Source organism: Cimex lectularius, unplaced genomic scaffold, assembly GCF_000648675.2.
Source record: "Cimex lectularius strain Harlan isolate CLEC.00 unplaced genomic scaffold, Clec_2.1 scaffold89, whole genome shotgun sequence".
In the NCBI taxonomy this organism is placed as follows: domain Eukaryota; kingdom Metazoa; phylum Arthropoda; class Insecta; order Hemiptera; family Cimicidae; genus Cimex; species Cimex lectularius.
This window is the reverse complement of record NW_019392722.1, coordinates 757,239-774,109: the sequence shown is the minus strand read 5'-3', so window position 1 is coordinate 774,109 and position 16,871 is coordinate 757,239. Positions and strand designations below refer to the sequence as shown.

The window sequence follows — 16,871 nt, the reverse complement described above, 5'->3', positions numbered from 1 at the left end:
TTTAATTAATAAGCTATCAACATATGTCTAAATAAACAAGTGTTTTCTTGTATATTGTCGTTATGATCGTCCAATAATGATCACGACTTTGTATTATCATACTATATGATACATTGACAATTCTTGTAAAACGATTTTTTTTAAGATCGATAAAAATACTTAAGATAAGCAATAAATTTAATATTTGAATAAGAATTACACTGGGTATATCTAATCGTTATAAGCTTATCCTTCCTGTCTCCTTGACCTGTCAGGTTTGATTTCTTTCTTTAAAAAAATTTCAATACAAGTTATCGGCCAAAACGTTTGCCAACTATTCAGTAGAGCCAGGACGAGAATTTAAATTCCTTATCAGAAACAGTTTCTATTTCTTTTATCTCCAAAGCCATCGTGTCCGAGTGTTAAATTCGCACTTGGAATCGCTAAACCATTCCGCAGGGCCTTCATCACGTGCATTCATGAGAGCACCGAATGACAAAATTCGCAATCGGCATTGTACTTGATTCAAGGCTCCGGTCCAAAGTCACTTTGTAAAAAGTTGAAACGCAAAATTCCTTCTCATTACGGCTCTGGCAAGAATGCTAAAAGCGATTATCGGTACCAATCCGGTTTGCTGACAATTCGTGTCATTATCTAGATATTTTTCAGCCTGTAACGACCATGGATGGCGAAGTGATGAACCTTAAGACTGACCACAAGGACGGCTCGGCTAGATGATCCCAGTTGTACAAAAGTTTTCCGCCTTCGCTAGTTCCTGTACCTCATGTACTAAATGTCCAAAATGTGTAGTTTTACACTAATTTGTACCAATTTTAAAAATATACCGATTCTTATTTTCGAAAGTTGAAAGTTAGTCCAACCTCTAAGAAATAACGATTTCAAAATACCACAAGCAGGATTTTTTTTTTAATTTAATATATATAATTATATTTTTTGTTTTAAATACTGAAACTCATTTAGGTTCTTTTTCTCACGTGACAAGATATTCACCTTTTATTCTTTTACCCTCGCCTTTTCAATATTAAACACACATTTAAACGTTTCTTCTTTCTTATTTTAAATTGGAAAACAAGAAAGACCAAATAAATATTTTAAATTTAAAACTTTTACTTTTATTTGCCCTAAACTCATGGATAAATATTGCTTCTTTTCTCACATCACACACTTTTAATTTTATTCTCTAACTCTAACCTTTCAACTCCTTTCAAATATTATATACTAAATCATTTTTCATACATTTTCAAAGAATATTCTGTCATATTTACAAATGTATAAGCAATTAAGAAGTATTTAATAGTTTAAAAACAAAATGTTACTTATATTTACCCAGTATCTCATGGATTAATACTGTCTCTTCTCTCATGTAGCCGCCAATAACGTTTTATTCTTTAACACTAACCTTTCCGGCTTTTTATGTTTCTTCTGCCTTAATTAAATAAAGCTATAAGAAACAATATATAAAATATACAAATAGTTCAAAATCAAAAATTTGGCTTACATTATCCCTGTGTTCAGCGTTTAATTTTGCTTCTTTTCTCACGTCGAACTTATTTTCATTCTTTAAGGTCCTTCCAGCTTTAGTGGTTGTCCTTTACAACTTCAGACTTTTTAAAATGCCTGAAAAATGTTTTTAATGTTTCTTCTGTCTGAAAGAAAAATTTAGAAGTAATAAATTATTTGACTCGTGTTCTGTTTGTAGGTTAATTTAAATTTAGTCTTGTGGCAAGATGCATAAAGTACTATTTTTCAAGATTTTTTATTTATTCATTCAGTCTTGCCTGTAACAAAATACCAGGCTTAAAATAACTTATTATTCGAGCACAATTTGTAATCGTGAGATTTCCTCTTGTGGTCTGCAAGGGGGGGGGGCTCTGTAATTTTTGGTCTTTACCGATCATCTTGATCTTCCTATCCAATGGGATTTTGTTGGGATACTATCAGTTCTTTAAAACTGCTTAGTTTTAACAATCTAATTGATTTATTCTCCATTTGAACATTCCTGATGATTATGTTTTTATTCTAATTTATTTTAGTAATATTTAGAATAAAAACAACTTAAGTCAGCAATATATTACTGACAAAATAATCAGAAATGATCAAACTTAATTAAATTTTATTAATTATACATATCATAATCAATAATAAAATTAATTTTTTTCAGGCCAACTATTATTTCTGCCCTTGGTGTTGGGAACCACTTTTGGTTATGATGAGGATGATGGTAAGCATTGACATTTTATAATGAAATATAAATATATTGTTAATCTTTTAATAAAATTATTAAGAAAGTTGTTAATTTCTGGTACTTATTGAATAAATCATTTGTAAAAAATTATCTATGATCTATGCACCATTACAAATAAATGTTCAACTATATTTTTTTTTCTTTTATGTCAGGACCACACAAGTGGCCAAGATTGTTTAAAGAGTGCGGTGGAAAATACCAATCGCCAATTAACATTGAGCACAAAATGGTAAAGGTGAAAACATTCCGTGCTCTACAATTCCACGGTTTCGACCAGCTACCGTTGAACACTCATATTAAAAACAATGGTCATTCAGGTAATAAAGATGTTTTTCAATTTAAAAAAGAGAGCATAGATTGATGGTTAATTTTTATTAATTACAGTTGAGGTGAGACTTGATACCGACGAGCCAATTCAAATAAGCGGTGGTCCACTTCACAGGAATAGTTACACCCTTGAGCAGATGCATTTTCACTGGGGGCGCAACGATTCAGTCGGAAGTGAGAATACTATCAATGGCCATCCGTAAGGAACAATAGAAACTTGAACTAAGACAACACATTGACTTTATTTTCTAAACTTTCAGATACCCAATGGAAGTGCATTTGGTTTTTTTCAAAACAATATATGGCACATTTGCAAATGCTTTAAAATCTGGAGAAGATGCATTAACAGTTTTAGCTCTGCTTGTTGAGGTATGTAAAATTGTTAGAAATTTGTTTTAAAATCAAATATTAATAGAGAAAACTAAGTATTATTTAACTAAGAGTAAATAAAGACTCAATAATTACTAGAGATTTAAAGGAAAAAATTAAATTTCATGACTAGGTTTCATATTTAATTTAATTTATGATATAAACTGGTTTTAAAATGTTTTCAGAGGTCGGAAAAAAACAACAGAGCTTATGCTGAATTATTCGACCATGTGACAAAGGTGAATGTACCATCGCAGAAGATGGATCTTCCATATCCACTGCCTTTGTACTATCTACTTCCAAATAACACTGAAAATTACTACACCTACCATGGGTCGCTGACAACCCCGCCTTGTCTAGAAGTTGTCACTTGGATTGAATTTACGACACCGATTCCTGTGTCCCATCAACAAGTAAGTTTTAGCGAATATTGTCTGTTTACGCCAAAGTAATTTGTAAAGCAATTACACTGCCGAAGATGTCTTTGGATTTCAGTTAATTATTTTTTATGTGTGGTTTTCAGTTGGAGATGATTCGAAAGCTTTATTCAGATCATGGCCCACTGGCGGAAAACTATAGGCCTGTTCAAGAACTCCACGGACGCACAATTTACTACAACGAAAGAAATTCAAGTCCTCCATTATTAAACATTTATACAAACCTGGTTATTTTTGTAATTAATTGCCTTCTAATCCGTTATATATGATGGAACATAAAATGTAGTTTGAAGATTCAAAGATCTCAAAATTGAAGATATTTGTTTTGTTTTTTTATTAGAAAATTTGATAAGAACAGGTTTTTGTGGCCAAAAAAGTCCATTTTGTTCTAACTTTACTAATACAATTGTGATAACCTGTGATATGTGCTAATATGTAAATTGTATATATTAAAAATATTAATTTCAAAATAAAGTTTTTTTTAATAAATCATTTTTATTTAAATACCAGGCGACATTGCCAAAAAAAAGCAGTCTTTGGTTGTATATACAATCCCCTTGATTCACCAGTAGACTCAAAATGTATCAGCAGCACAAACTTTCATGGGATATTAATGTGCTTAGTCATCTAAGGAAAATTTTCTTAGACTTGATTCTTATCTCTTGAACTTCATTGCCTCCGGATTGGTACTTTATCATAATAAATTTTAATCATAAAGTTTGATACATTTTTTAATCATAATCTTGAAAAATTGATATAATTATTTTCTATTATAAAGGTTCATACATATTAAAAACACTGCTCACATTAAAATAGCAATGGAATTCTGTTTTTAATTAGCAATGATGTCAAAATCAATGAAATTTTTATAACTACAAATAATTTATTCAATAAAAACAATTTATTTGATAACTCGGTTAAAACAGAAAGGTACACAACATACTAAGTTGTGGCCATTTTGTTAGCCCTGAAACAAAATTTTTTTACCAATGGCACTTCTCTTTGTAAAAATAATTAATTTAAAATATAAAAAATAATGAAATATAATTTAAAACTGGTTATAATATTAATAATATGATGAGATGGAAATGCAACGAATCAATTTATGTTATGGCTTTCTCTTTATTAATTTATTTTACTAAAACTCATGATGGTCCATGTTGAAAAAATGGGTCTTTTTTTACTTATTTATTCATTGCAAAATTGTATATATATAAAAGACACAAAAATGTTGTATTTGGTTTTGAATAATAAAACACCTATGAAGATTAAAAAAATGATTTTATCACTGTTTCAAAAAACCATGTGCTAAAAAACAACAATTTTAAATTTTACCTTCCAAGCATGCTATCAAGAAACACAAAACCTCACAAATAAACAAAAAAAAAGAAACAAAATTCAGGAAAATTAAGTGGTTTGGACTTAAGAGCATTTAGGGCGTAATCCTTGCGTCCTAAATGAGATGACGCTTTCGAAATTGCAAAACTAAGCCCACCCATGCTTTCTAACACATCTATTTAAGCTAACGGTAAATTAATAACTAGATACTTACCAAAATGCCTCCCAAGAAAAGTATAACGGGCGCTAAGAAAAGTATCGCTAAGAAAAGCATCAGCGGAAAAAAGAAGAGCATCTCAGGTAAGAAGAAAAGTTCCATTAAAGGTTCAAGGAAGAGTATAAAAGGAGGCAAAGGAAAACGAGGATCAAAAGGAAGAAAGTCCATGGTTGGCGGTTAGTGAACATTTTTGAACTCCTAGATTAATTAATATAATTTTAATGATCATTCTGTAAAATCACTTTAATCACTTTCGAGCAGTTTTAATTTTACAAAACCAACAAAATACATCATTAGACTTAAGTAGCTTCTTTTCCAGTACATATTGATGGAAAATAAGTTTATAGTTTTTCTATTTCAGTTCAGTTGAAACATAATTCTGAAGTATTTTACAAAACAATACTTCGGCCCAAAATAAATAACATTTACCTAGAATTTATGTTTTGTTATATTATTATATTAATAAAAATATATTTAACAATGCAAATCGTAAAACAATGAATTAATACAGCCTATTAAAAATTAGCATCTTCATTGAATTTACAAATTTTCAGATTTGCTTAGTGAACTACCTGAGTATAATGCCGAAAATGTTCGAGATGCAATGCATGAAATGGAAACTGCTGAATCGCCCATTAACTTAACCCTTGGTATATTGAAAAAGATTAGACTCCCACCGATTAACTGGTATAATTACGACCTAAAGGCGCATGCAATGAAATTGTCGAACACTGCTTATTCAGGTTGATTCTAAATACCATAATTATAGTATATATACCATACTGATACCAATATCTAATAATACATTATACTACACTTTTATTTGATTTGTAGCTGTGATTTTATAAGCTTTTTTCTTTTAACTATTGATTTTATTTAAAGATTAAAAGATTTGAGATGACCTATTATCCCACCTTCAAGAAGGAAGAATCATAATATTAATTGTTGAGGTCAAAATATAAGAAAACGTCGTTTAAAAATATTTTCAACGAGATTTTGCTAGTTTTTTGTTTTGTTGTTTGTTTTTGTTTGCCAGTCAAAATGTTTCTTTATTACATATAACATGTGCCATCATCATTTGAAGTCTAACTTCCAAGCTTGTCTGCCTTAAGAAGAGTTTTGTTCTTTTTCTATCAACGTGTATGCTTTTCTAGTTTTTTTAGTTCATCTTGGGGGTTTGTAATCGGGTGGTTTAGGGTGTGAAGTGATTGGCCCTCAACATCTTAGTCCAGTGCATCTGGACATGATTCTCCTCTGGTTCCTTCAAGGGAAGATGTTAGTACTCCTCTAATTCGTGAAATGTCCTACAACCTCAGGTTGTAGCCAGGGGTCCCTTTTTCCTTGGCGGGCTTGGGACTGGGCGTACTAGCAGTGCCTATGCTAATGACAAATGTGTTATTGGAAGATAAGTATCAGTGATAACAGATGCATTCACCTCATTAGAGCTAGTGAGAAAGATGGCACTTGAAATTATTGTCAATGACAACATATAACTCACAGACTAACTAACAGATACAACTATAAGAAAGTTGAAGTATCAAATATCTAAAGATCTGATAAAGACAATAATCGCATAAAACAGGAAGTAACGCAGAGACTCATTGCTGCAAATAAATGCTAAACTAGTGGGCAGCCGCTCAAGACAGAGAGCAATGGAGGAAGATTCTTGAAGCAGCCAGGACCCAGTAATGATAATGGGTGCTAAAGATGATGATGATATACTATCAGGGCATAATCCACTTTATAACTAATTTTGCTATAATCTTTATAGTATAAAATGTGTTATTATTGTCTTGTTATAAGTGAGATGGATGAGTTTCTAAAGGTTTCTTGAGGTACATAAGAGCCCCATCATTGAATAATTAGGTGATTTTTAAATCTTAACTATTTTTAGCTGAGTTTTCTTTTTTGTCCAAATCTTCACTTATGTCTATATAAAGAGTATAACACATATGTAAAAAGTTTTTAGTACTTTATTTTTTCACAGTATACTTTGGTGTTAGTTGCTTAATTGTTTCAGCAATGTAGATAAACATGACAGTCCCTGTTCGTCTCCAGTCAAACTTCATCATTTTTTCAAACATTTCATTCATGGGGTTGAGTAATTACAAAACCATAAAATTTCATAATCTCTGATCATCTTTGACTTGACATTAACATATTTCACAATTTACAATTTTTCAAGCATTTTTAACTCGTTTTTCATACAAAGACTGTTTATTTTTAAAATGAATGTTTTTCTCATTGAGTTGTAATATGCATTAAAACTCATCGTGGTATTTTAGTCGTACTGACTGGCCTTTGGGGAGAGCATTCAAGGCCTTTTATTAATGGTGGACCATTTTTGGACGATTACGAATTTTCACAAATTCATTTTCATTGGGGTCAATCTAACTCTGAAGGTAGCGAGCACACTGTCGATGGTGTTCAGTAAGTAAAAGATTAATTCTGATACTTTGTTAATCACAGCCTGAAAGAACTGTCTAATCTATTATTATTATTTAAGATTTCCATTTGAACTGCATGCTGTGTTTTATCGAAAACTGTATGAATCGCACGAACGAGCCAAAGCCGAAGAGGATGGCATCGCTGTTCTAGTATATTTATTCAAAGTAAGAGCAAGTAAACATTTAACATTTTCTGTATGTATTGTTAAAACCATACAAGTTTTTGTCATAATCTTATCCAGCAGAAGATACGTTATATTGAAAACCTTTAAACAATATAATTAATTTTTTTCAGCTTGCCCAGACAACGAATGTAAAGCTGCAACCTATAACTGATTCTTTGCCTTCAGTCGTAAATGCCTATACAGATGCCTCTATCGACCCAGTCCCTTTGATATCACTTATTAAGAATATTATTGACGATTACATTCTGTATCTTGGAGTTATGAAGTACAAATGTGCACATGGTGTGTTGTGGCTGATCTGCAGGGACACATTTGGAATAACTGAAGCACAGGTGATTTTTTTTCTTTTAAAATTTGTTATGTTGAGAAAACATTTTCCAAATTTTACCACAACTATGTTGAGGATCGTTTATTGCCTTCTTAAATAGTTATTGACAGATTTCGACAAACAGAATGGAAAACATTTATTTTTCTATTTAATTTTTTTTATCACAGCCAAACTTTTGTATAAAATAGAATTCAGTTTCTTTTTATGATGATATGAAATAAGTTAAACAGTAGATATATTAACTATGTATAATTATACATTTAAAAACACATTTAAAAGGCATGAGATGAAAATTCAACTAAATATTAACAGTCAGAATTATTTATAATAATAAATTTCCATAGGCTACTGTGAAAGAGTGATTGGATTTTAACCGATTAATATTAACATGCTCAAAATATAGACATTGTTGATATTACTGAATATAATAGTTTTAATGTCATAATGTAATGACAACTGGACTGGACATAAAACTTAATTTATTCAAAAGAGTACCGTTATGTGAACAGCGGATATTATTGGTTTTTGTTGGTTGGATTTGTTTTTATTTAACTTTCAGCACACGATCAAGTTATTGAAGCTATTTGAAAGTAAATGCTTGAAATAAAGTTTTATATCGTTAATATTAACAATTAGTCCGTGAGTTAAGCATTCCCCCATGGCTAAATTATCCCTGATTGTGCTGTATGTTTTTTTCCTAGAGAATCTTTGTGTCATGTGGTTTGTCTGCAAGTTTGGTTCTATAATGAAGATGGCAAGATAGTGAGACAATGGTACAGACCAATATGTAGTTTGGTATTTTCTGATCATTTTGGCTTGCTTATCCTTGCTTTTGTAGTCTATCTGATGCTTTTTGCCAGTGTCCGTCACCGATTAAAATAGCAATGATAGGCAGACAAAAATTATGGGAAATTCCAAACTAAGGGTTCTTCAGCCCACAGCTATCATGAAGAAATATCACAAAGACCAATGTGATCATGGTTATGTAAAAAGTAGTAATTGAAAGAAAAAAAATGGTTGGATTAACAATATAAAGGATCATATCTTTGAGCAGATATTAATGTATGGAATGTAAATGCTATAAAGACAGTTAAGCCTTTGAAAAGAAAAGAATTATATGTTTAGAAGAATCTGTAAAAGGCTGGAATTCTCAGTTTTCAATTGATTCACCCTGGAGTTCGTTGATCGATTGAATTGAAATTTAATTTTTTTCCCAGAAAAAATGCTAATTCTGGTTGAAATGAGAAGAGTCACTACGCAATAAACCATATGATTCCCTTTTAATGGGTTAGAAAAAACATACAAGAACATTACAGTGATCAGCCATACAGAAGTTGATCTAACATCAAGGCTGTGCAACAAAAAAAAATTGTTAAAAATTACAGTTAAATCTCAACTCGCTGTATTTTTGAAGAAAATGTAAAATGCAAATTAATTAGTATAAACAAAAACCAAAAATCCGAGAACTTTTTCACAGTAAATGATAATTAAAATATTTTATAAAATTTCACGGTAACAGTCTGTGTGCTTGCAGCTACAATTGTCCTTGCTTAATTCAATATAACATTTTAATTTATAATATTCTTATAGTCCATATAAAATACTGCCAATTTTCTTATAGATATAAGGGTGAAAAGACAGAAATAACAATACAAATTATTACCTAGGTACCTACAAAGTACCCAAGGTCTTAGACAAATTCTTTTACATTTTAGATGAAAACTGATCTGAAAGGGTAGCCTAACAAAAACAGTTTTTATTTAATTGTCAAGCTTACAGTGATTATCACCATCATACGTTTATATAAATTTGCGTTAACATAATTAATATGAAAAAAATAATGTGGACAAAGATTGTATCGTCCAAAACACAAGAAATTGTTTTGATTGACCTTTCTCCTCTTTTCCCCTATTGAAAAGCTAATTTACATTCATAAACATTTGTAGATTTAGTAGGTAAAATCAAAGGGATTACAAAAGAAACAAGTTTGCTGGTCACACAGACTTCATTATGGGTTGAGAGTAATTTTAAATAAAAAAAAGAAAACCTGGTCATAAAGTTTAAGTGTGTTAGAAACAAAATAATACAGGATGCACTACTGCCTTCAAACCAACTCTATTATGCTGAAGTGTAACAAAGGCCTGAATTTGTGTTTCTGTGCATTTTAGCTGGATATATTCCGAACCGTGCTGGACAAAAATCATAACCCCATACCAAAGACGAGTTGGGGGGTGGCCCCTTTCAAGGATCGAGTTGTTTTCCTTGCCAACCCAGACGATCCTGAGCCTAAATGTGTAATTCACCCTAATAGCGATGTGTCGTCAAGGGGATCATCAGTCAAGACGTCAAGGAGGCAATCGGCAAAGTCGGATAAGCAGAGGAGACAATCAGCAGGCGGAAGAGCATCCGTTAGGAGACAGTCTGCTAGGAGACAGTCTAGGAGACAGTCCAGGAGACAATCTAAAAAATAACCAAAAATATTTACTTTTCCTGTCTCATAAAGCAATTGATGATTGAATGACTTAAAACTTTGATGTACATGAAGTGTAATTACAACCTAGCTATGTTAAATGCAAATTGTAAAGGTGTAAAGTGATAAAAGATTGTTTAACATAAAAAATTACAACCTAGCTATGTTAAATATTGTAAAGATGTAAGGTAATAAAAGATTGTTAACGTAAAATACTGAATTTATTGAACCAGCATTTTTCACCGGTATCTTTAAATATATATTATCACAAATATTGATTTGATCTTGATTGTGATTTTTACATTACTAAATTTCAAATATGAAATACATATTAAATAGTCTAATATAGCTAAATACTCTAAATTTTAATGATAAAAATTGCTCAACAAATGTAAATGTATTTAGAATTTCATAACACACATGAAAGTAATTGTAAAATAATGATGTAAAAAACATGTATAAACTGTCTGTAAAATGTATTGTAAGCAATAATAAATGTAAGAGAAAGTATTGCATGAGACGGATTTTCATCACACTTTTTTATTTTTTTAATCATATACATTCATTACTTAAACAGAGAAGTTATTCGATGAAATTTTAATAACTTTACAATTTTAACTGAAAGAGAACTATTTAATACATTTATGAAAACTTAATCATTCTCATTTTAGCTTGGAGCATTTCGACTATTGCAAGACAGGTACAATAATCCGATGCCAAAATCATACAGGGACGTCCAAGAACTTCAAAATCGTATTGTGTTTTTATGCTCGCCCTCAAAGAAGTCAACAAATCTGCTGTATCCGTACGTTGAATTGACGAAAAAGGGCGACAAGAAGAGATCAAAGTCGAAAAAGGGGAAAAAGGGTAAAGGTAAAGGCAAAGGAAAGGGTGGAAAGAATAAACGGAAAGGAACTGCAAAAGGCAAAAAAGGTGGAAAGAAATCTTCCAAAAAGAAGTAAAAATGGCAAACAGCAATTTTGAGGAGCTATCATCTTTGCAGTAGCATTTTTGTCTTTTATATATATATTTATATATGTAAGTCTGCATCTGTCTATGCAGCACTTAGTCTTGTCCAATATAGCTCAGAGAAGAGATGTGTTAGACAAACATTGGCTAACCACACAAAAACAGTCAACACAACAATAAAAACACAATAACAACATAAAACACTAGTCTTTTTTTTCTTAAAGTAACTTAATGTAAAATTAATTGCTATTATTCAAATTAAGAAATTTACAATAAATAGCAAGCATTTTATAGTTTTTGATTGGGATAGTAGGGTGAATTTTTTTTATTGATACTGATTTCACCCAATTCATTTAGCAGTCTAACAAAGTTATGAAAAATATATTCATGGAAACTGCAATTTGGTCTATTAAAGAGATTACGAAATACAATAAAACCTTTTTAAAATTGGTTTTAATTAGAAAAAAGTAAGTGCAATAATTCCACTTATGATTTTTCCTTCTTGAAGGTGGGATAATAGGTCATCTCAAAAAAACCACAACCAGTTTTATCCACAACGTTTTGGATTTATTTTAATCCTTCCTTAGGTGAGTTAACGCCTGTACAAAGAACAAATATTTTTTACATTTTTAGATCAACATGGTTATCATTGTTTTTTTCACTATTTCTTTTTTTTTCTTTTTTTATGTAAAGGGCCTCCAGGAACTTTCGTTTTTTACTATTTCGTTCCTTTGTAGCAATACCAACATCATCAAATAAAAATGACCTCCAACAACTGCATGTTGTGCTGAGGCAGTTTCATTGTTTTTACTAGTTTGGACTGTGTATTTGTGTTGATAAATTCTATTTAGGTATTTTTTGGTTTCAACGTAGTATACTTTCTTGCAGTCTTTCTCAATTTTATCTTTTAGCAGTGAGTAGTACTTTTTAACCGCATTACTGTTTCGGAAGGCCAACTTAACTAGAGGGAACTTCCTTTTCAGACACCTTCTCAACTGTTCCGATAATCCTTGGATGTAAGGGAAAGTGACATAGGAAATTTCAGAATCATTTTCATCTTCTAGGTTTTCCGAGTTTTCGTTTGGATTTATCTTCCATAGATCGTTATTGTTTATAAATTAATTTACCATCTTTCTCGGGTACCCATTCTTTTTTAAAATTTCCCAAACCAGTGTTTTGTCTTTATTGGTAACACCTTTCGACGACAAATTGAAAACCCTTCTTAGTAATCCAATCAGCATGATAACTTTGGTTGACCATGAATGGGAGGACATATACCGTATTAGCCGGTTTGATGTCATGGGTTTTGAGTACCAAATCGTACTCAGATTTCCATTAACCTTACGCTATACAACCGTTTTCCTCCAAGTAGTGAAAAAACAATGATAACCATGTTGATCTAAAAATGTAAAAAATATTTGTTCTATGTACAGGCGTTAACTCACGTGAGGAAGGATTAAAATAAATCCGAAACGTTGTGGATAAAAACTGGTTGTGGTTTTTTTGAGATGGCCTATTATCCCACCTTCAAGAAGGAAAAATCATAAGTTAAACTCCTGAGGTCGAAATATAAGAAAATATCATTATTGCAATAATTCCTTGAACACAGGGGGCTTAAAATCCACCTCTCCGTTTGACTTGCAGATGATGGTCAAACTATTTTACACTACTGCTTCATATTATGATCAATTAAAAAGCCATGTGCTATGCCAGGATTTGAACCTAGAACTGCTACTATGGTAATTTGAGTCGGGTACCCTAATCACTCAGCCCCAAGATTTTAGTTAGTATACAGATTGCTATTTTCTTGTTTAAATTGTGATAAAGGAGTAATATACTTGTATAGATAAACTTTTTTTTAACATTTATAGAAGATAAATCTAGATATTTGAGTAACTAGAGTTTTAAACTATTCAGCATTAATAATTTGAATTCTTGCAAATTTTGGTTTATTATGATTGGCTTAAGCAATAAGCAATAATTATTCGGAGATCGTGAGATGCAGTCTGGTGTGACGTAGGTTTTAGAAAAGCATTTTCTTTATCGGGCCAATGTTTTGATCTTTATTGAGATCATCTTCAGGGCCTGGGATTTACAAACATTGTTTAAATTTAACAAATACCTATAGGATGTGGAAAAAACTGAATTTATACTAAAAAGTGAATGATAGATTTTATTATCCAAAATATCGCACAATTTTACTAAGTCCATTTCCCTCTTTTTAAAATCATTTTTCAAACTCAAGAGGATTGTCGCCAGGCAGTTTGAACCCAAGTGATGGATGGGTCCGGTCCTAAGAAAGAAAAGGGCCTAAGAAGAGAGTTAAGTAATAAATTATTTAGTCAACTAACAATGAAAAATGCAGTATCTCTTAAGGAGTGTGGGAATGTTCCAGTTAGAAAAACTGATTCATCGTCCCTTTCCCCGTAACAATATAGGAGTTCAGCTTCAGCTAGAAAGGAAGACTCTTGGTCATTTGAGTGACTCCTTCCAGCTGGTCCTGACCCTGACCGAGTAAGTAATTTCATCTCACTCAAAATTCTGTTAACAAATTTTCCTCACCTACCCCTGTGTTACATTTTTTTATCTAAAAATTTTAATTTTATTCTTCTTTGGGGTCACTGGTGACAAAGATTCCCTTTCTTCGAAAGATGGAATTGACCCTTCTTTATTTTTGATCCCCGAAAAGTGCAATGGCTATAAAAGCCTATTATATTATATTTCCTTAATTCATGACTTCTTTGTCAGAAAGAGAAATGTATTTGTCTTTTCTTAGTTGAAAATATTGAGTTACTTCTTTGATTGTTTTGTACATGGTGAATTCATCCAGTGGTCTTTTTTCCCATACTTTTGTTCAGTTCCGCTTTTATCATGGCATGCCAATTTGCAGTTCGGTCCAGAGTGTGGGGGTCTTCTTCTGTTTTTGTTAGTTTTTCAGCCAGTTCCTTTCATTGTCGCCTTTTGTCCTGGTACCCACATCAGAGTTACCTGATTTTGTTTTCTCTGGAGCTGAAAGTATGTGAGTTATTCCCAGACAAACTTTGAATTGAAGGTGAAGGATTTCAAGGGCTTCAGAGATGTTTCACTGTTTAAGAGTAGTATTCTTTTGCAGTCCTTGGCAATGTTGGGTGTAAGTCTATCTTCAAATTTGAAACCATCTTTAAAAATTGTTTTGCCCTGATGATGACCTCAAAATAGGACGAAAGCATGGCAGATAACAATTGAATTTGTTTTTGATCAAGACCATACTGAGACCAAGATTATTCGTGTGTAAAAATATTGGTCAATACATCTAACTCTTTAAATAAGAATATGTTTATTTGTGCACCTTTTAATATTTTTTAAAAGTCAATTTCTGGTGCACAGAGTTCTAATAGCATGGATCTCAGATTGGAAAATTGATGGTATGGGCCTAAAGCCTTTTGCTAGGTCAAAATTTGATTTCGTTATTTGAGTCTCAAGAACATTGGAAACTAAGTCATAAAAGAGAGATGTTGAATTAAATTATAGAAATAAAGTACAGCATGTAAAAAGAAATATAAGAGCAATAATAATATAATGATAAATGCATTTTATTAATATTCACAATACAAAATCACCTTTTAGGATTACAAAGTATTACAAATACTAATTACATGAACTATGTCCGTCTGTAGGAGTGTTAATTCAGATGTGTTTAAAAAACAAAATTTAAAAATAAAATTAGAAAAGTAAGTTAATTAAAAGTTGAATTCTTCAATTAATATTTTTCTGTAAATATCTGATGAAGGGTTCATGTTTTCAATGAACATATTGCGCAGGGCACGCTTCTGCCTATCCTGAGGTCTATCCACTGAGTAATTAAGTTGCAATAATTCCTAATCTTAAATACTGTAGCCATAAAATACCTCCTATTTTTATGATTCATATAATTATGTCCACCAAGTTGAACATTTAACATTTTATATACAACAATTTGGCTGCACTTCTAGCACTATATAAATTTGCCATAAAACTTTTTTTTGTAGTTGATTTATATAATTACTATCTTTTTCGTAGATAAGGTTCAGGCTGAAATTGAATTTGTAGCATAGCTCATATATTTTCTTGAACCAACCAAATTTCCTAGTTATAATGCAATCTGCTAAATATTTTTTAAGAGGGGATCTGTGTCAATTCTTTATTTACATAGCTAATGTGAAACCAGAAGGTGTAATAAAATAGAGGGAGCCGATCTGTTTCCAAATAACTAAGTAATCAGGTGTACATCTGGAAAGAGAAAACAATCTTTTTATAAAATATATATAAAATATTTTTTCTCTACTTCAGTGTTCCTTGTAGCCCCATGCATGTGCCACATAGCACACAAAAGCTCTGCTCACAGAATCAAACACATCATATTTTACATTTAAAGGAACAAGATCATTTTTATGAGAGTATTCTAGGCAGAACCTATGCCTAGTTTACATACAGTGAGCTTTTCATTGAAATGTAATTTGTACAAGATATGACGGGGTCACCATCAGGCCCAGATATTTGTACCACAACACTACTACTATTTCTTTTTTCCATAAAATCACTTTCATTGCGGTCACCACCCTTTTTTTAAACACCATTATTTGTTACTTTTCTAAGTTAACAGATTCCACAGCTGAAATCATCGTGTAGTTTATTAATCATGTTCTATTATCATCTAGTGTATGCAGCTCACTTGCTAAGAGATCAAACACATCCTATTTTACACTTAAAGGAACACGATTATTTTTTATGAGCGTATTCTAGGCAGAACCTATGCCTAGTTTACATGCTAGCACTGAAATGACATTTGTACAGACATGAAATGTACCCAAATTCCTCTCTCTATGAACTCGTGTAAATCATTTAAATATAGTGAAAAACAGTGGAGAAAGGAGAAGGCCTTGTTTTACCCCACATTTTTTCGGCAAGTAGTTTTGCCCAAACTGCGGATTCTGTTTATAATATTCTGTTTATAATTATTGCCACTAATTTGCTTGAGACACCACAGCTATATAATTTACAAAAAATGACACCCCTGTTTGGCGAAACAAATGCAACATGAAAAAATATGAGAGTATAATTTTGGTTTTATGTGCATACTTATTTTCTCCCATTTAATAGACATGAAGAACCATTTGCAAAATTACAAGTATTTCGAATTTGAGCGGTTCATCTTTACCTTCCTGTTGTATTTGTATATCGTTCAATTCTTTGAATTAACAGAGTGGAAAAATATTTGAGATATAAAACATAAAATATGGAAAAAGAAACCGAATCATAGAAACTACGAGACAATTTATCAACAGATCTATCAAATATTGGATTAGGGTGGCCGAGAATTTTGAATAACGTTCCAGACAAGATTTTTTATGTAAAAATATCGTTGAGCAATTTTTCGAACCTTCTACTTTCTAATATATACTCACGTTAGTCACTTTACTTTTCCACGTGGGTCGCTCTTGAAATATTTCATTGTAAATTGATTCCTGTATATTTTATTCACTTAAAAAGGCCCTTTGTTTCCTCTTAACTAACAATAATA

General features: G+C 31.4%; 2 protein-coding genes across 3 annotated transcripts in view; both read left to right on the top strand.

Annotated features, from left to right (window-relative positions):
• LOC106663677 (putative carbonic anhydrase 3) overlaps window positions 1-3,868 on the top strand; it is a 29,115-nt gene extending 25,247 nt beyond the window's left edge. The window contains exons 2-7 of the mRNA XM_014388697.2: window positions 2,162-2,221; window positions 2,398-2,562; window positions 2,630-2,771; window positions 2,833-2,941; window positions 3,127-3,354; window positions 3,465-3,868. Of these exons, the coding sequence (XP_014244183.1) occupies window positions 2,162-2,221; window positions 2,398-2,562; window positions 2,630-2,771; window positions 2,833-2,941; window positions 3,127-3,354; window positions 3,465-3,647 (887 nt within the window). The 3' untranslated portion in view covers window positions 3,648-3,868. The remainder of the gene's footprint in view (window positions 1-2,161; window positions 2,222-2,397; window positions 2,563-2,629; window positions 2,772-2,832; window positions 2,942-3,126; window positions 3,355-3,464) is intronic.
• Window positions 3,869-4,660: 792 nt separating this feature from the next.
• LOC106663676 (carbonic anhydrase 1-like) lies at window positions 4,661-11,533 on the top strand. 2 transcript variants are annotated; one of them, XM_014388696.1, is made up of 6 exons: window positions 4,661-5,109; window positions 5,488-5,676; window positions 7,219-7,363; window positions 7,440-7,545; window positions 7,676-7,897; window positions 11,035-11,533. In XM_014388696.1, exons 1-6 carry the CDS (start codon window positions 4,935-4,937, stop codon window positions 11,323-11,325), a joined length of 1,128 nt encoding a protein of 375 aa, XP_014244182.1. In that variant the 5' UTR covers window positions 4,661-4,934; the 3' UTR covers window positions 11,326-11,533. The 2 variants fall into 2 exon arrangements, with proteins under 2 accessions (XP_014244182.1, XP_014244181.1); XM_014388695.1 differs by lacking the exon at window positions 11,035-11,533 and adding an exon at window positions 10,062-10,576.
• The last annotated feature ends 5,338 nt before the right edge of the window (window positions 11,534-16,871 follow it).

Bases quoted from the DNA above. Each gene is read 5' to 3' on its own strand.
- LOC106663676 (XM_014388695.1), top strand. From the start codon at position 4,935: ATGCCTCCCAAGAAAAGTATAACGGGCGCTAAGAAAAGTATCGCTAAG. The intron at 5,677-7,218 runs GTTGATTCTAAA...GTGGTATTTTAG, and splicing joins GTCGAACACTGCTTATTCAG to TCGTACTGACTGGCCTTTGG. The intron at 7,546-7,675 runs GTAAGAGCAAGT...AATTTTTTTCAG, and splicing joins TTCTAGTATATTTATTCAAA to CTTGCCCAGACAACGAATGT.